The sequence below is a fragment of the Anopheles aquasalis genome, chromosome X (genome assembly GCF_943734665.1).
Source record: "Anopheles aquasalis chromosome X, idAnoAquaMG_Q_19, whole genome shotgun sequence".
Taxonomy (NCBI): Eukaryota; Metazoa; Arthropoda; class Insecta; order Diptera; family Culicidae; genus Anopheles; species Anopheles aquasalis.
Window position 1 is genome coordinate 2,832,026 of NC_064876.1, and position 18,326 is coordinate 2,850,351.

The window sequence follows — 18,326 nt, forward strand, 5'->3', positions numbered from 1 at the left end:
TTTTTTATTCTTCTTTACTGTGCTTTTTACATTTTCTTAAAATATCTCCTAGAACCAAAGATATAACAAAAACAGTCGGCCAAGGTACGAAGAGCACGCAAAGAAACCTTTATCCACCGCCTTGAATGCATTTTTTTGATTTTCACTGATTTTCCAGGGAAACTCTCAGCCTAGAAGTGTGTATTACATATCAATGGTTTTGTTTTTTATTCTTCGTTACTGTGCTTTTTACATTTTCTTAAAATATCTCCTAGAACCAAAGATATAACAAAAACAGTCGGCCAAGGTACGAAGAGCACGCAAAGAAACCTTTATCCACCGCCTTGAATGCATTTTTTTGATTTTCACTGATTTTCCAGGGAAACTCTCAGCCTAGAAGTGTGTATTACATATCAATGGTTTTGTTTTTTATTCTTCTTTACTGTGCTTTTTACATTTTCTTAAAATATCTCCTAGAACCAAAGATATAACAAAAACAGTCGGCCAAGGTACGAAGAGCACGCAAAGAACCCTTTATCCACCGCCTTGAATGCATTTTTTTGATTTTCACTGATTTTTCAGGGAAACTCTCAGCCTAGAAGTGTGTATTACATATTAATGGTTTTGTTTTTTATTCTTCTTTACTGTGCTTTTTACATTTTCTTAAAATATCTCCTAGAACCAAAGATATAACAACAACAGTCGGCCAAGGTACGAAGAGCACGCAAAGAAACCTTTATCCACCGCCTTGAATGCATTTTTTTGATTTTCACTGATTTTCCAGGGAAACTCTCAGCCTAGAAGTGTGTATTACATATCAATGGTTTTGTTTTTTATTCTTCTTTACTGTGCTTTTTACATTTTCTTAAAATATCTCCTAGAACCAAAGATATAACAAAAACAGTCGGCCAAGGTACGAAAAGCACGCAAAGAAACCTTTATCCACCGCCTTGAATGCATTTTTTTGATTTTCACTGATTTTCCAGGGAAACTCTCAGCCTAGAAGTGTGTATTACATATCAATGGTTTTGTTTTTTATTCTTCTTTACTGTGCTTTTTACATTTTCTTAAAATATCTCCTAGAACCAAAGATATAACAAAAACAGTCGGCCAAGGTACGAAGGGCACGCAAAGAACCCTTTATCCACCGCCTTGAATGCATTTTTTTGATTTTCACTGATTTTCCAGGGAAACTCTCAGCCTAGAAGTGTGTATTACATATCAATGGTTTTGTTTTTTATTCTTCTTTACTGTGCTTTTTACATTTTCTTAAAATATCTCCTAGAACCAAAGATATAACAAAAACAGTCGGCCAAGGTACGAAGAGCACGCAAAGAACCCTTTATCCACCGCCTTGAATGCATTTTTTTGATTTTCACTGATTTTTCAGGGAAACTCTCAGCCTAGAAGTGTGTATTACATATTAATGGTTTTGTTTTTTATTCTTCTTTACTGTGCTTTTTACATTTTCTTAAAATATCTCCTAGAACCAAAGATATAACAAAAACAGTCGGCCAAGGTACGAAGAGCACGCAAAGAAACCTTTATCCACCGCCTTGAATGCATTTTTTTGATTTTCACTGATTTTCCAGGGAAACTCTCAGCCTAGAAGTGTGTATTACATATCAATGGTTTTGTTTTTTATTCTTCTTTACTGTGCTTTTTACATTTTCTTAAAATATCTCCTAGAACCAAAGATATAACAAAAACAGTCGGCCAAGGTACGAAAAGCACGCAAAGAAACCTTTATCCACCGCCTTGAATGCATTTTTTTGATTTTCACTGATTTTCCAGGGAAACTCTCAGCCTAGAAGTGTGTATTACATATCAATGGTTTTGTTTTTTATTCTTCTTTACTGTGCTTTTTACATTTTCTTAAAATATCTCCTAGAACCAAAGATATAACAAAAACAGTCGGCCAAGGTACGAAGGGCACGCAAAGAACCCTTTATCCACCGCCTTGAATGCATTTTTTTGATTTTCACTGATTTTCCAGGGAAACTCTCAGCCTAGAAGTGTGTATTACATATCAATGGTTTTGTTTTTTATTCTTCTTTACTGTGCTTTTTACATTTTCTTAAAATATCTCCTAGAACCAAAGATATAACAAAAACAGTCGGCCAAGGTACGAAGAGCACGCAAAGAAACCTTTATCCACCGCCTTGATTGCATTTTTTTGATTTTCACTGATTTTCCAGGGAAACTCTCAGCCTAGAAGTGTGTATTACATATCAATGGTTTTGTTTTTTATTCTTCTTTACTGTGCTTTTTACATTTTCTTAAAATATCTCCTAGAACCAAAGATATAACAAAAACAGTCGGCCAAGGTACGAAGAGCACGCAAAGAAACCTTTATCCACCGCCTTGAATGCATTTTTTTGATTTTCACTGATTTTCCAGGGAAACTCTCAGCCTAGAAGTGTGTATTACATATCAATGGTTTTGTTTTTTATTCTTCTTTACTGTGCTTTTTACATTTTCTTAAAATATCTCCTAGAACCAAAGATATAACAAAAACAGTCGGCCAAGGTACGAAGAGCACGCAAAGAAACCTTTATCCACCGCCTTGAATGCATTTTTTTGATTTTCACTGATTTTCCAGGGAAACTCTCAGCCTAGAAGTGTGTATTACATATCAATGGTTTTGTTTTTTATTCTTCTTTACTGTGCTTTTTACATTTTCTTAAAATATCTCCTAGAACCAAAGATATAACAAAAACAGTCGGCCAAGGTACGAAGAGCACGCAAAGAACCCTTTATCCACCGCCTTGAATGCATTTTTTTGATTTTCACTGATTTTTCAGGGAAACTCTCAGCCTAGAAGTGTGTATTACATATTAATGGTTTTGTTTTTTATTCTTCTTTACTGTGCTTTTTACATTTTCTTAAAATATCTCCTAGAACCAAAGATGTAACAAAAAACAGTCGGCCAAGGTACGAAAAGCACGCAAAGAAACCTTTATCCACCGCCTTGAATGCATTTTTTTGATTTTCACTGATTTTCCAGGGAAACTCTCAGCCTAGAAGTGTGTATTACATATCAATGGTTTTGTTTTTTATTCTTCTTTACTGTGCTTTTTACATTTTCTTAAAATATCTCCTAGAACCAAAGATATAACAAAAACAGTCGGCCAAGGTACGAAGAGCACGCAAAGAACCCTTTATCCACCGCCTTGAATGCATTTTTTTGATTTTCACTGATTTTCCAGGGAAACTCTCAGCCTAGAAGTGTGTATTACATATCAATGGTTTTGTTTTTTATTCTTCTTTACTGTGCTTTTTACATTTTCTTAAAATATCTCCTAGAACCAAAGATATAACAAAAACAGTCGGCCAAGGTACGAAGAGCACGCAAAGAAACCTTTATCCACCGCCTTGAATGCATTTTTTTGATTTTCACTGATTTTCCAGGGAAACTCTCAGCCTAGAAGTGTGTATTACATATCAATGGTTTTGTTTTTTATTCTTCTTTACTGTGCTTTTTACATTTTCTTAAAATATCTCCTAGAACCAAAGATATAACAAAAACAGTCGGCCAAGGTACGAAAAGCACGCAATGAAACCTTTATCCACCGCCTTGAATGCATTTTTTTGATTTTCACTGATTTTCCAGGGAAACTCTCAGCCTAGAAGTGTGTATTACATATCAATGGTTTTGTTTTTTATTCTTCTTTACTGTGCTTTTTACATTTTCTTAAAATATCTCCTAGAACCAAAGATATAACAAAAACAGTCGGCCAAGGTACGAAGAGCACGCAAAGAAACCTTTATCCACCGCCTTGAATGCATTTTTTTGATTTTCACTGATTTTCCAGGGAAACTCTCAGTCTAGAAGTGTGTATTACATATCAATGGTTTTGTTTTTTATTCTTCTTTACTGTGCTTTTTACATTTTCTTAAAATATCTCCTAGAACCAAAGATATAACAAAAACAGTCGGCCAAGGTACGAAGAGCACGCAAAGAAACCTTTATCCACCGCCTTGAATGCATTTTTTTGATTTTCACTGATTTTCCAGGGAAACTCTCAGCCTAGAAGTGTGTATTACATATCAATGGTTTTGTTTTTTATTCTTCTTTACTGTGCTTTTTACATTTTCTTAAAATATCTCCTAGAACCAAAGATATAACAAAAACAGTCGGCCAAGGTACGAAGGGCACGCAAAGAACCCTTTATCCACCGCCTTGAATGCATTTTTTTGATTTTCACTGATTTTCCAGGGAAACTCTCAGCCTAGAAGTGTGTATTACATATCAATGGTTTTGTTTTTTATTCTTCTTTACTGTGCTTTTTACATTTTCTTAAAATATCAAAAATATAAAATAGTGCGCATACACCAACCCGTGTTTATTCGAATAAACACTAGACAGACGTGTGTTGTTGTTTCGTGGCTGCGCAGCGCGCGAAGCACGCCCTCCATAAGTTATGCGTTACGGTCGAGATGCTTCCTTTCTTCGTCCTTTATTGCTCGCGAAAAATGGGAAAGAAATCATAATGCCGCGTGCCACAGGATGATCGGTGGGTGGCCTACACTTGGAAGACGTATTACCAGGTAGGATGTGAAAGAAAAGCGCCCTTGAACCATTGAAATCATGCGGAAACCCCGCTCAACTCTTTTCCGCGCGCAGGATCGAAGAATGCGCTCGAAAGAAATCATAATGCTGCGTGCTACATGATCATCAGTGGGTGGCCTACACTTGGAAGGCGTACAACCAGGTAGGATGGGAAAGAAAAGCGCTCTTGAACCGTTGAAATCCAGCGGAAAACCCGCTCAACTCTTTTCCGCGCGCAGGATCGAAGAATGCGCTCGAAAGAAATCATAATGCTGCGTGCTACTGGGTCATCAGTGGGTGGCCTACACTTGGAAGGCGTACAAACAGGTAGGATGGGAAAGAAAAGCGCCCTAGAACCGTTGCAATCCAGCGGAAAACCCGCTCAACCCTTTTCCGCGCGCAGGATCGAAGAATGCGCTCGAAAGAAAGCATAAATCTAAGTGCCACAGGATGATCGGTGGGAGATCTACACTTGGAAGGCGTACAACCAGGTAGGATGGGAAAGAAAAGCGCTCTAGAACCGTTGAAATCCAGCGGAAAAGCCGCTCAACTCTTTTCCGCGCGCAGGATCGAAGAATGCGCTCGAAAGAAATCATAATGCTGCGTGCTACTGGGTCATCAGTGGGTGGCCTACACTTGGAAGGCGTACAAACAGGTAGGATGGGAAAGAAAAGCGCCCTAGAACCGTTGCAATCCAGCGGAAAACCCGCTCAACCCTTTTCCGCGCGCAGGATCGAAGAATGCGCTCGAAAGAAAGCATAAATCTAAGTGCCACAGGATGATCGGTGGGAGATCTACACTTGGAAGGCGTACAACCAGGTAGGATGGGAAAGAAAAGCGCCCTAGAACCGTTGCAATCCAGCGGAAAACCCGCTCAACCCTTTTCCGCGCGCAGGATCGAAGAATGCGCTCGAAAGAAATCATAATGCTGCGTGCTACAGGGTCATCAGTGGGTGATCTACACTTGGAAAGCGTACAACCAGGTAGGATGGGAAAGAAAAGCGCTCTAGAACCGTTGAAATCCAGCGGAAAACCCGCTCAACTCTTTTCCGCGCGCAGGATCGAAGAATGCGCTCGAAAGAAATCATAATGCTGCGTGCTACAGGATCATCAGTGGGAGATCTACACTTGGAAAGCGTACAACCAGGTAGGATGGGAAAGAAAAGCGCCCTAGAACCGTTGCAATCCTGCGGAAAATGCTTGGAATTGGATCAAAATTATTTTCGCGCAGGCTCAAAAACGGCAGAAAAACCGACAAAACCGGCAGCAAACCGGATTTCTACTAGGGGAACATACTACCAGCGCAGGTGGATGCGTTTTTTCTTTGACGGCAGCGCCATCTAGTGAGAACAGGTGAGGTGCCTCAGATAGGTTGGTGTCTCGGATAGATATTCGACCACCGCTAGATGGCGCTCATTCCAAGCGTGTAGCCGGATCCACCTGCGCTGGTAGTATGTTGCCCTAGTAGAAATCCGGTTTGCTGCCGGTTTTGTCGGTTTTTCTGCCGTTTTTTAGCCTGCGCGAAAATAATTTTGATCCAATTTCAAGCATTTTCCGCAGGATTGCAACGGTTCTAGGGCGCTTTTCTTTCCCATCCTACCTGGTTGTACGCTTTCCAAGTGTAGATCACCCACTGATGACCCTGTAGCACGCAGCATTATGATTTCTTTCGAGCGCATTCTTCGATCCTGCGCGCGGAAAAGAGTTGAGCGGGTTTTCCGCTGGATTTCAACGGTTCAAGAGCGCTTTTCTTTCCCATCCTACCTGGTTGTACGCCTTCCAAGTGTAGATCTCCCACCGATCATCCTGTGGCACTTAGATTTATGTTTTCTTTCGAGCGAATTCTTCGATCCTGCGCGCGGAAAAGAGTTGAGCGGGTTTTCCGCTGGATTTCAACGGTTCTAGAGCGCTTTTCTTTCCCATCCTACCTGGTTGTACGCTTTCCAAGTGTAGATCTGCCACTGATGATCCTGTAGCACGCAGCATTATGATTTCTTTCGAGCGCATTCTTCGATCCTGCGCGCGGAAAAGAGTTGAGCGGGTTTTCCGCTGGATTTCAACGGTTCTAGAGCGCTTTTCTTTCCCATCCTACCTGGTTGTACGCCTTCCAAGTGTAGGCCACCCACTGATGACCCTGTAGCACGCAGCATTATGATTTCTTTCGAGCGCATTCTTCGATCCTGCGCGCGGAAAAGAGTTGAGCGGGTTTTCCGCTGGATTTCAACGGTTCTAGAGCGCTTTTCTTTCCCATCCTACCTGGTTGTACGCCTTCCAAGTGTAGGCCACCCACTGATGATCCTGTAGCACGCAGCATTATGATTTCTTTCGAGCGCATTCTTCGATCCTGCGCGCGGAAAAGAGTTGAGCGGGTTTTCCGCTGGATTTCAACGGTTCTAGAGCGCTTTTCTTTCCCATCCTACCTGGTTGTACGCCTTCCAAGTGTAGGCCACCCACTGATGATCCTGTAGCACGCAGCATTATGATTTCTTTCGAGCGCAATCTTCGATCCTGCGCGCGGAAAAGGGTTGAGCGGGTTTTCCGCTGGATTTCAACGGTTCTAGAGCGCTTTTCTTTCCCATCCTACCTGGTTCTACGCTTTCCAAGTGTAGGCCACACGCCGATGATTCTGTAGCAAGCAGCATTATGATTTCTTTCGAGCGCAAATTACGATCATGCGCGCGGAAAATTTCTGAGCGGCTTTTCCGCAGGATTTCAACGGTTGTAGAGCGCTTTTCTTTCCCATCCTACCTGGTTGTACGCCTTCCAAGTGTAGGCCACCCACCGATCATCCTGTGGCACGCAGCATTATGATTTCTTTCCCTTTTTTCGCGAGCAATGAAGGACGAAGAAAGGAAGCAACTCGACCGTAACGCATAACTTATGGAGGGCGTGCTTCGCGCGCTGCGCAGCCACGAAACAACAACACACGTCTGTCTAGTGTTTATTCGATTAAACACGGGTTGGTGTATGCGCACTGTTTTATATTTTTGATATTTTAAGAAAATGTAAAAAGCACAGTAAAGAAGAATAAAAAACAAAACCATTGATATGTAATACACACTTCTAGGCTGAGAGTTTCCCTGGAAAATAAGTGAAAATAAAAAAAAATGCATTCAAGGCGGTGGATAAAGGTTTCTTTGCGTGCGTTTCGTACCTTGGCCGACTGTTTTTGTTATATCTTTGGTTCTAGGAGATATTTTAAGAAAATGTAAAAAGCACAGTAAAGCAGAATAAAAAACAAAACCATTGATATGTAATACACACTTCTAGGCTGAGAGTTTCCCTGGAAAATAAGTGAAAATCAAAAAAATGCATTCAAGGCGGTGGATAAAGGTTTCTTTGCGTGCGTTTCGTACCTTGGCCGACTGTTTTTGTTATATCTTTGGTTCTAGGAGATATTTTAAGAAAATGTAAAAAGCACAGTAAAGAAGAATAAAAAACAAAACCATTGATACGTAATACACACTTCTAGGCTGAGAGTTTTCCTGGAAAATCAGTGAAAATCAAAAAAATGCATTCAAGGCGGTGGATAAAGGTTTCTTTGCGTGCTCTTCGTACCTTGGCCGACTGTTTTTGTTATATCTTTGGTTCTAGGAGATATTTTAAGAAAATGTAAAAAGCACAGTAAAGAAGAATACAAAACAAAACCATTGATATGTAATACACATATCTAGGCTGAGAGTTTCCCTGAAAATTCAGTGAAAATGAAAAAAATGCATTCAAGGCGGTGGATAAAGGTTTCTTTGCGTGCTTTTCGTACCTTGGCCGACTGTTTTTGTTATATCTTTGGTTCTAGGAGATATTTTAAGAAAATGTAAAAAGCACAGTAAAGAAGAATAAAAAACAAAACCATTGATATGTAATACACACTTCTAGGCTGAGAGTTTCCCTGGAAAATCAGTGAAAATCAAAAAAATGCATTCAAGGCGGTGGATAAAGGTTTCTTTGCGTGCTCTTCGTACCTTGGCCGACTATTTTTGTTATATCTTTGGTTCTAGGAGATATTTTAAGAAAATGTAAAAAGCACAGTAAAGAAGAATAAAAAACAAAACCATTGATATGTAATACACACTTCTAGGCTGAGAGTTTCCCTGGAAAATAAGTGAAAATCAAAAAAATGCATTCAAGGCGGTGGATAAAGGTTTCTTTGCGTGCTCTTCGTACCTTGGCCGACTGTTTTTGTTATATCTTTGGTTCTAGGAGATATTTTAAGAAAATGTAAAGAGCACAGTAAAGAAGAATAAAAAACAAAACCATTGATATGTAATACACACTTCTAGGCTGAGAGTTTCCCTGGAAAATCAGTGAAAATCAAAAAAATGCATTCAAGGCGGTGGATAAAGGTTTCTTTGCGTGCTCTTCGTACCTTGGCCGACTGTTTTTGTTATATCTTTGGTTCTAGGAGATATTTTAAGAAAATGTAAAGAGCACAGTAAAGAAGAATAAAAAACAAAACCCTTGATATGTAATACACATTTCTAGGCTGAGAGTTTCCCTGAAAAATCAGTGAAAATGAAAAAAATGCATTCAAGGCGGTGGATAAAGGTTTCTTTGCGTGCTCTTCGTACCTTGGCCGACTGTTTTTGTTATATCTTTGGTTCTAGGAGATATTTTAAGAAAATGTAAAAAACACAGTAAAGAAGAATAAAAAACAAAACCATTGATATGTAATACACACTTCTAGGCTGAGAGTTTCCTGAAAAATCAGTGAAAATGAAAAAAATGCATTCAAGGCGGTGGATAAAGGTTTCTTTGCGTGCTCTTCGTACCTTGGCCGACTGTTTTTGTTATATCTTTGGTTCTAGGAGATATTTTAAGAAAATGTAAAAAGCACAGTAAAGAAGAATAAAAAACAAAACCATTGATATGTAATACACACTTCTAGGCTGAAAGTTTCCCTGGAAAATCAGTGAAAATCAAAAAAATGCATTCAAGGCGGGGGATAAAGGTTTCTTTGCGTGCTCTTCGTACCTTGGCCGACTGTTTTTGTTATATCTTTGGTTCTAGGAGATATTTTAAGAAAATGTAAAAAGCACAGTAAAGAAGAATAAGAAACAAAACCATTGATATGTAATACACACTTCTAGGCTGAGAGTTTCCCTGGAAAATCAGTGAAAATCAAAAAAATGCATTCAAGGCGGTGGATAAAGGTTTCTTTGCGTGCTCTTCGTACCTTGGCCGACTGTTTTTGTTATATCTTTGGTTCTAGGAGATATTTTAAGAAAATGTAAAGAGCACAGTAAAGAAGAATAAAAAACAAAACCATTGATATGTAATACACACTTCTAGGCTGAAAGTTTCCCTGGAAAATCAGTGAAAATCAAAAAAATGCATTGAAGGCGGTGGATAAAGGTTTCTTTGCGTGCTCTTCGTACCTTGGCCGACTGTTTTTGTTATATCTTTGGTTCTAGGAGATATTTTAAGAAAATGTAAAGAGCACAGTAAAGAAGAATAAAAAACAAAACCATTGATATGTAATACACACTTCTAGGCTGAGAGTTTCCCTGAAAAATCAGTGAAAATCAAAAAAATGCATTCAAGGCGGGGGATAAAGGTTTCTTTGCGTGCTCTTCGTACCTTGGCCGACTGTTTTTGTTATATCTTTGGTTCTAGGAGATATTTTAAGAAAATGTAAAAAGCACAGTAAAGAAGAATAAAAAACAAAACCATTGATATGTAATACACACTTCTAGGCTGAGAGTTTCCTGAAAAGTCAGTGAAAATGAAAAAAATGTATTCAAGGCGGTGGATAAAGGTTTCTTTGCGTGCTCTTCGTACCTTGGCCGACTGTTTTTGTTATATCTTTGGTTCTAGGAGATATTTTAAGAAAATGTAAAAAGCACAGTAAAGAAGAATAAGAAACAAAACCATTGATATGTAATACACACTTCTAGGCTGAGAGTTTCCCTGGAAAATCAGTGAAAATCAAAAAAATGCATTCAAGGCGGTGGATAAAGGTTTCTTTGCGTGCTCTTCGTACCTTGGCCGACTGTTTTTGTTATATCTTTGGTTCTAGGAGATATTTTAAGAAAATGTAAAGAGCACAGTAAAGAAGAATAAAAAACAAAACCATTGATATGTAATACACACTTCTAGGCTGAGAGTTTCCCTGAAAAATCAGTGAAAATCAAAAAAATGCATTCAAGGCGGGGGATAAAGGTTTCTTTGCGTGCTCTTCGTACCTTGGCCGACTGTTTTTGTTATATCTTTGGTTCTAGGAGATATTTTAAGAAAATGTAAAAAGCACAGTAAAGAAGAATAAAAAACAAAACCATTGATATGTAATACACACTTCTAGGCTGAAAGTTTCCCTGGAAAATCAGTGAAAATCAAAAAAATGCATTGAAGGCGGTGGATAAAGGTTTCTTTGCGTGCTCTTCGTACCTTGGCCGACTGTTTTTGTTATATCTTTGGTTCTAGGAGATATTTTAAGAAAATGTAAAGAGCACAGTAAAGAAGAATAAAAAACAAAACCATTGATATGTAATACACACTTCTAGGCTGAGAGTTTCCCTGAAAAATCAGTGAAAATCAAAAAAATGCATTCAAGGCGGGGGATAAAGGTTTCTTTGCGTGCTCTTCGTACCTTGGCCGACTGTTTTTGTTATATCTTTGGTTCTAGGAGATATTTTAAGAAAATGTAAAAAGCACAGTAAAGAAGAATAAGAAACAAAACCATTGATATGTAATACACACTTCTAGGCTGAGAGTTTCCCTGGAAAATCAGTGAAAATCAAAAAAATGCATTCAAGGCGGTGGATAAAGGTTTCTTTGCGTGCTCTTCGTACCTTGGCCGACTGTTTTTGTTATATCTTTGGTTCTAGGAGATATTTTAAGAAAATGTAAAAAGCACAGTAAAGAAGAATAAAAAACAAAACCATTGATATGTAATACACACTTCTAGGCTGAAAGTTTCCCTGGAAAATCAGTGAAAATCAAAAAAATGCATTCAAGGCGGGGGATAAAGGTTTCTTTGCGTGCTCTTCGTACCTTGGCCGACTGTTTTTGTTATATCTTTGGTTCTAGGAGATATATTATAAAAATGTAAAAAGCACAGTAAAGAAGAATAAAAAACAAAACCATTGATATGTAACACACACCTAGGCTGAGAGTTTCCCTGGAAAATCAGTGAAAATCAAAAAAATGCATTCAAGGCGGTGGATAAAGGTTTCTTTGCGTGCTCTTCGTACCTTGGCCGACTGTTTTTGTTATATCTTTGGTTCTAGGAGATATTTTAAGAAAATGTAAAAAGCACAGTAAAGAAGAATAAAAAACAAAACCATTGATATGTAATACACACTTCTAGGCTGAAAGTTTCCCTGGAAAATCAGTGAAAATCAAAAAAATGCATTGAAGGCGGTGGATAAAGGTTTCTTTGCGTGCTCTTCGTACCTTGGCCGACTGTTTTTGTTATATCTTTGGTTCTAGGAGATATTTTAAGAAAATGTAAAGAGCACAGTAAAGAAGAATAAAAAACAAAACCATTGATATGTAATACACACATCTAGGCTGAGAGTTTCCCTGAAAAATCAGTGAAAATCAAAAAAATGCATTCGAGGCGGTGGATAAAGGGTTCTTTCGTGCCCTTCGTACCTTGGCCGACTGTTTTTGTTATATCTTTGGTTCTAGGAGATATTTTAAGAAAATGTAAAAAGCACAGTAAAGAAGAATAAAAAACAAAACCATTGATATGTAATACACATTTCTAGGCTGAGAGTTTCCCTGAAAATTCAGTGAAAATGAAAAAAATGCATTCAAGGCGGTGGATAAAGGTTTCTTTGCGTGCTTTTCGTACCTTGGCCGACTGTTTTTGTTATATCTTTGGTTCTAGGAGATATTTTAAGAAAATGTAAAGAGCACAGTAAAGAAGAATAAGAAACAAAACCATTGATATGTAATACACACTTCTAGGCTGAGAGTTTCCCTGGAAAATTCAGTGAAAATCAAAAAAATGCATTCAAGGCGGTGGATAAAGGTTTCTTTGCGTGCTCTTCGTACCTTGGCCGACTGTTTTTGTTATATCTTTGGTTCTAGGAGATATTTTAAGAAAATGTAAAAAGCACAGTAAAGAAGAATAAAAAACAAAACCATTGATATGTAATACACACTTCTAGGCTGAGAGTTTCCCTGGAAAATCAGTGAAAATCAAAAAAATGCATTCAAGGCGGTGGATAAAGGTTTCTTTGCGTGCTCTTCGTACCTTGGCCGACTGTTTTTGTTATATCTTTGGTTCTAGGAGATATATTATAAAAATGTAAAAAGCACCGTAAAGAAGAATAAAAAACAAAACCATTGATATGTAATACACATTTCTAGGCTTGGAGTTTCCCTGAAAAATCAGTGAAAATGAAAAAAATGCATTCAAGGCGGTGGATAAAGGTTTCTTTGCGTGCTCTTCGTACCTTGGCCGACTGTTTTTGTTATATCTTTGTTTCTAGGAGATATTTTAAGAAAATGTAAAGAGCACAGTAAAGAAGAATAAAAAACAAAACCATTGATAGGTAATACACATATCTAGGCTGAGAGTTTCCCTGAAAATTCAGTGAAAATGAAAAAAATGCATTCAAGGCGGTGGATAAAGGTTTCTTTGCGTGCTTTTCGTACCTTGGCCGACTGTTTTGGTTATATCTTTGGTTCTAGGAGATATATTAAGAAAATGTAAAAAGCACAGTAAAGAAGAATAAAAAACAAAACCATTGATATGTAATACGCATTTCTAGGCTGAGAGTTTCATGGCATGGCATGGCATGGCATAGATTAATGTTTCAGAAACTGCCCTGTTTGTCAAAATCGACTGAAAAATGACAGAGTAATACAACGTTTTAAAATAGCATACCGCCTGATGGCGCACGCTCTGTACATAATGACGGACGTATGTTTACGGGACCTCATTCTTTTGATTGTCAAAAAAAATACACAGCATCCAACATGGCGGCGAACGAGTGCGGCGCACGATTTCCACAATCGAGCATTCGAGCAACTGTCAGCACATGGTCGCGGCTTTATTTTTATTTACAAAAACCGCCCCACTTCATCCAGCCAACACCACCAGCAACAGCAGCAGCAGCAGCAGCAGCTGACGTGTGTATACGCGCTGCTCTGCGCTGTAACGTTGGGAGAGCACACGGTGAGTGCGATCGGACCCCTGGGGTGGTGGTGATAGGTGCAACACGGTTGGCATCGAGGGCGTAAAGTGTCTCTCGCTCCCTGCAGGAGGGTTTTGCAAGTTTATCGCATTTTTGTCACCACATCTCTGTTGTTTTATTTTCTTCTTACAGCCACCCACGCGTTCGAGACGACTCCGCCTGCTGCCTGCCGCGTCCGACAAACATTTGCTCGCCACTTGATCCCCCGGCGCTGCTCTGCTACGATTGGTGTTGTGCTGGATTGCAAAATCCCACACCTCCGGGTGAGAGAGAGAGAGAGAGGCACTGGTACAGCAACAGCCGTGTGCACCGCGCGGTACAGCTGCTGGGAAATGCGAATGTAATCTGCGTTGCTAAACACGCTGATGTACACGCAACACGCAGCTACATTGGGACCCGCTGAGGTTGTTGTTTGTTCGCTTGCAGCACCAGCAGCACCAGCAGCTACATCTTGTGCCGAATTCACCGAATCGTGTCCGGTAAACATCACCATCAGCAGTCAACGGGACGTGCATGATGCAGAGACGGGCCATCGTATTGCCGCTCGTTGTCGCGCTCGTCGTCCTCACGTGCTGTGGCTACGCGGAGGCAACGCTTGGCAGGAACGGAACCACCACCAACAGTAGGCAGGATGGCGCACCACCGAGTGCGAATGATGCCGCGTCCGCCATGGTTGATGCGTTGGCGGCAGTGGCGGCAATCCCCGAAAATCATTCGTACGATCGAGCGCAACGCATCGTAGCCCGGAAGGGTGTTAGCAGCGAGACGGTAGTAACGCGGAACGGATCTAGCTCGTCCTATCCAACGGAAGACGTCGTCGCCGCCGCCCCAGCGCTGCTCATGAAGCCAGCGGATGTAGCGAATGGGACGGTCCGGTCGGCAACTACCACCAGCAGCAGCAGCAGCAGCAGTAACAGCTCTGTTTCGAGCAGCACGGTTGTTGGTGCCAAAAACTCTTCCACGAGCACTTCATCATCCTCCACAGGTAGCTCACCAATGCCGCACAACGTATCGCTCACACCATCGACCGGTGTAACAGCCGCCAACGTATCCGTGATGACGACATCCTCGTCCTCATCGTCATCGAGGCCCACCAGCACCACGTCCTCCACAACGTCATCCACAACATCCACGACAACAACAACAACAACAACAACAACAACGAGAGCTCCCAGGAAACCCAAGGTGGTCTACTCGGTCGACGATGAACCACGGTTGGTGCAGGCGGCCAAACCGGGATACGCGCTACCAGCGCCACCAGTGCCGTACGACGAACCGTTGGACAGTTCCGGGCGGTTGCGCGTCGACGAACCGCTCGTCCAGCTGTCGAAGGAGTACATCGCACCGGGGACCGGGCCGAACCGGCGCTTCGAATACGTCCTACCGATCGTGACGCTCATCTTCGTTGTGCCACTGCTGCTGGGGCTGTTTCTGCTTTCGTACCGGCGCGCCAAAGAGTTCTGGTTGACGCGCCACTACCGCCGGATGGACTTTCTCATCGATGGGATGTACAACTACTAGGCGACAGAATGGAGAATGCAAGTGCCTGTCCTCAAATTCCTGCTTCCCGCTTTCCCGATTCACACCCAGCTCGGTTTAGATAGTAAAAAAAAAACGGAGAGAGAGAGAGAGAGAGAGAGAGAGAGAGAGAGAGAGAGAGTGCACCTCAGGTGCACGCACAGTGATTGATTTCGAAATTAAGATTGGTGCGTTCCTGGACTGGAGGATAAGATGGCACCGAGTAGCAGCAGTAGCAGCAGGAGCAGCAGGATGAAGCTAGTTGTTAAGTAGTTAACTTACAGGGATCTTTGTGGAGGGGCCGGGGTCTCGGGCTCGGGCTCGGCTCTCGGTGATGTATCTTCCGTTTTTTTTACAAGATTTTTCCCCGTTTCCCGGTTGTTTCGGATGTAAGGTTTTATTCGGTAGTTTTGCTAACAAAAACGAACAAAGAAAAAAACAAAAAACACAAAACATGTCATTGCTTTCAACTGCACTCAACTGTGCGCCTTTTTGTGGGGCTGCATCGCACTAGAAGTGGCATAGAATGAGGGTAAGTGGAGCCCTGTTGGAGTGGAGTTTTATTTAGCAACGAGTGTTGTTGGGTGTTGGCAGCAAAAAGGCTCATAATTTTCACGGTCAATCCATACCATCGCCAAAACAGAAGAGCCGCTCACTCCTCTTTAATGTAAAAAAAAGCGCTAAGGGCGAATGGCTATAACCATAGCAGAAGCAGAACAGTCACAGTGCTGCGCCGCCCGCAAGTCTCAATGGAACTCAATTCCCGGAATCGACTCGTGGATCGGTAACTGTGAGGCGACCAACCCAGCTGTGTCACGATCAACGTTTACCTGACCATGGCTCTACTAAAGCAACGGGAGCCAGACGGCAGCAGCAGCAGGTAGGCCGCCGCGAAAACGTAAACAAAGCCGTAAGCAAAACCAAAACAATCCACAACTACGCGGCGAATGGCGTACCAAAGCAGAAGAACGGTAGCTGCTGCGCTGCACGTTCCCCCCCCGAAATTCCCGGAATCGAGAGGCGCCAGGCGCCGATGGCTGAGCGGTCGATGGCGTCTCGCTAGACTGTAATGGTCTCGATCGACGTTTAATTGTTTGGGGGATTCCCTCATTATGTGACCATGGCTCTACTAGACGGGAGCCCAGCAGCGCAGGTAGACCGCCGCGAAAACGTAAACAAAGTCGTAAGCTAAAACAAAACAATCAACGACTACGCTGCGAATAGCGTACCAAAGCAGAAGGCACGGTCACTATATTGCTGCGCCGCACTTGCCCCCCCCCCCCCCTGAAATTCCCGGAATCGAACTGGGTCGGAATCGAGTCCGATTTTTTTTTGCAGGCGTGGAATCGAAGTGGAATCGGTGGGTGCGATTCCGGTGCGCCCATCACTGAAAGCTGGGAACACTTAATATTTGGCCGCATAAAATGGGACATATCTCGGGCTAGCTATAAGCTAAACACGTGATAAAGGTGTCATTTTGTAGGCATTTTATCTAGCTATCTATAAATAAAATAGCGATTACATGATTGTGCCACGTTGCGTATGAATTTGCGCACTTTTGGTTTTATGCGACACATAATGTGCTGCACAGTAGTGACGATGAATTTATGATCTCTGTGCCGCAATGGCAGCTTGCAAAGTCGGGCCAGAACTTAATGGGACCTTTGTGAGGCTTGATAAAAGGTAGAATGGTCTTTTCCATGCATTCTTCTTTGCACAAACGGCCGTTCATGGACCCTCCCGTGATGAAAACTTTCGTTTTCAAACCACAACTGCAGTTCGCTTGCACAAATGAGCAGTTTACGAGCAATTTTATCTGCGTAAAGGAACTAAAACCTTCTTATCGCATTCCCTCTATGATTGCTAATGTCAAATTTGCCTCCCAGTTTATGCCAAAATGTTGTTTTACGTAAGATTCATCGTCCATCAAACCGCATGGTTCAAAGTCGGTCAACAATCGTTCGTCTGGCTTCCTTGGACGGATTTTGGAAATCAAGCGTTGATCTATGGAACTATTTGGCTATTTTCTGGCTTGATTACCGTCTCAAACCTTCCCACAAAAATATTTGTAGAGCTCAAATTACGCTTAGAAATTCCAGGATCGGTTGAAAACTGTTTGATTATGTTTTATCCATAGCATTGGGCATGTGTTGCGCTTCTTCGCCTGTTTTAGTATGTCCAATTAAACCTAAGAATCCCCGCCGTAACGTTTGAATATTGTATTTCGAGGTTGAAATTTTGAGAATTTCTCTCTAGTCAAACCCGGAGTTTTCATAGTGAGTGTGCAGATTTTTTTGTTCCTCCTGCGTGTTCCATCGACGATCACTTTTGCAGGTTTGGTTTGATTTTAGTAATTTTTTTACCACTAAAAGAAAAGACTATAACCTGTTAAAAAGACACCAACGGAGTAGCAAAGCGACCACTAGGAGCGTCACAGTAAGTAAACGAATGTGGCTAAGTATTCAGTGTTCCTCGCTTTACAGTCGAGTTGAGCGCATTAGAATGCTGATTGCGGTTGCCAGCTGGATGGAATCCAGCTCGTCGTCGCTGTCGCCAATCGGTCTCCACGCCTTATCTCTAGTAGAGAGGTTTTTGTTGCGCGATAAAGTATAGTTAATACGGCCCGATTGTTGGGACGTTGTTCTGTAGCGGCGGTTGGTGTACCCGTAATCCTCGCACCGTAAGCACATCGAATAGCTTTTCATTGTTTGCTAGAGGTTATGGCCTTCGGTAATCGCTTACCAAAACAAGGATCATTTTTGACGATTTTCTGTGACGTAACCATTCATTTTAATTCTTTCAAATGAAAAGTATATTAAACTTCAACTTTTGAAGAATCTTTAGTTCGATTTTGGGGAAGATATATTTAAAACTTCATCCATGGCATCACATTTAGGCAGTCGTGTCTTCGAAAAGATACTTTTTCCGTTGCCCATCGTAGCAGCGTGATGGGGCACCAGAAAAGCACAAATCGATACTCGTTTGAAAGATTATAAGTTTACTCAGGTAGCCCCGTCAAGCTTTTGTTGAATTTCATATTTTTCGATTTTTGGCAGACTCTGGAAGTGGGAAAAGTGTTCCTTTTTGCGATTTTGTCTAAAAGCACGATTTTTGGCGATTTGTTTTGAAAA

General features: G+C 41.3%; 1 protein-coding gene across 3 annotated transcripts; it reads left to right on the forward strand.

Annotated features, from left to right (window-relative positions):
* Positions 1-13,560: 13,560 nt before the first annotated feature.
* LOC126569943 (putative protein TPRXL) lies at positions 13,561-15,648 on the forward strand. 3 transcript variants are annotated; one of them, XM_050227384.1, is made up of 3 exons: positions 13,561-13,658; positions 13,810-14,017; positions 14,104-15,648. In XM_050227384.1, the coding sequence occupies exon 3, from the start codon at positions 14,191-14,193 to the stop codon at positions 15,196-15,198; it is 1,008 nt and encodes a 335-aa protein (XP_050083341.1). In that variant the 5' UTR covers positions 13,561-13,658; positions 13,810-14,017; positions 14,104-14,190; the 3' UTR covers positions 15,199-15,648. The 3 variants fall into 3 exon arrangements, with proteins under 3 accessions (XP_050083341.1, XP_050083324.1, XP_050083332.1); XM_050227367.1 differs by having other exon boundaries at positions 13,810-15,648; XM_050227375.1 differs by having other exon boundaries at positions 13,575-13,704; positions 13,810-15,648.
* Positions 15,649-18,326: the final 2,678 nt, after the last annotated feature.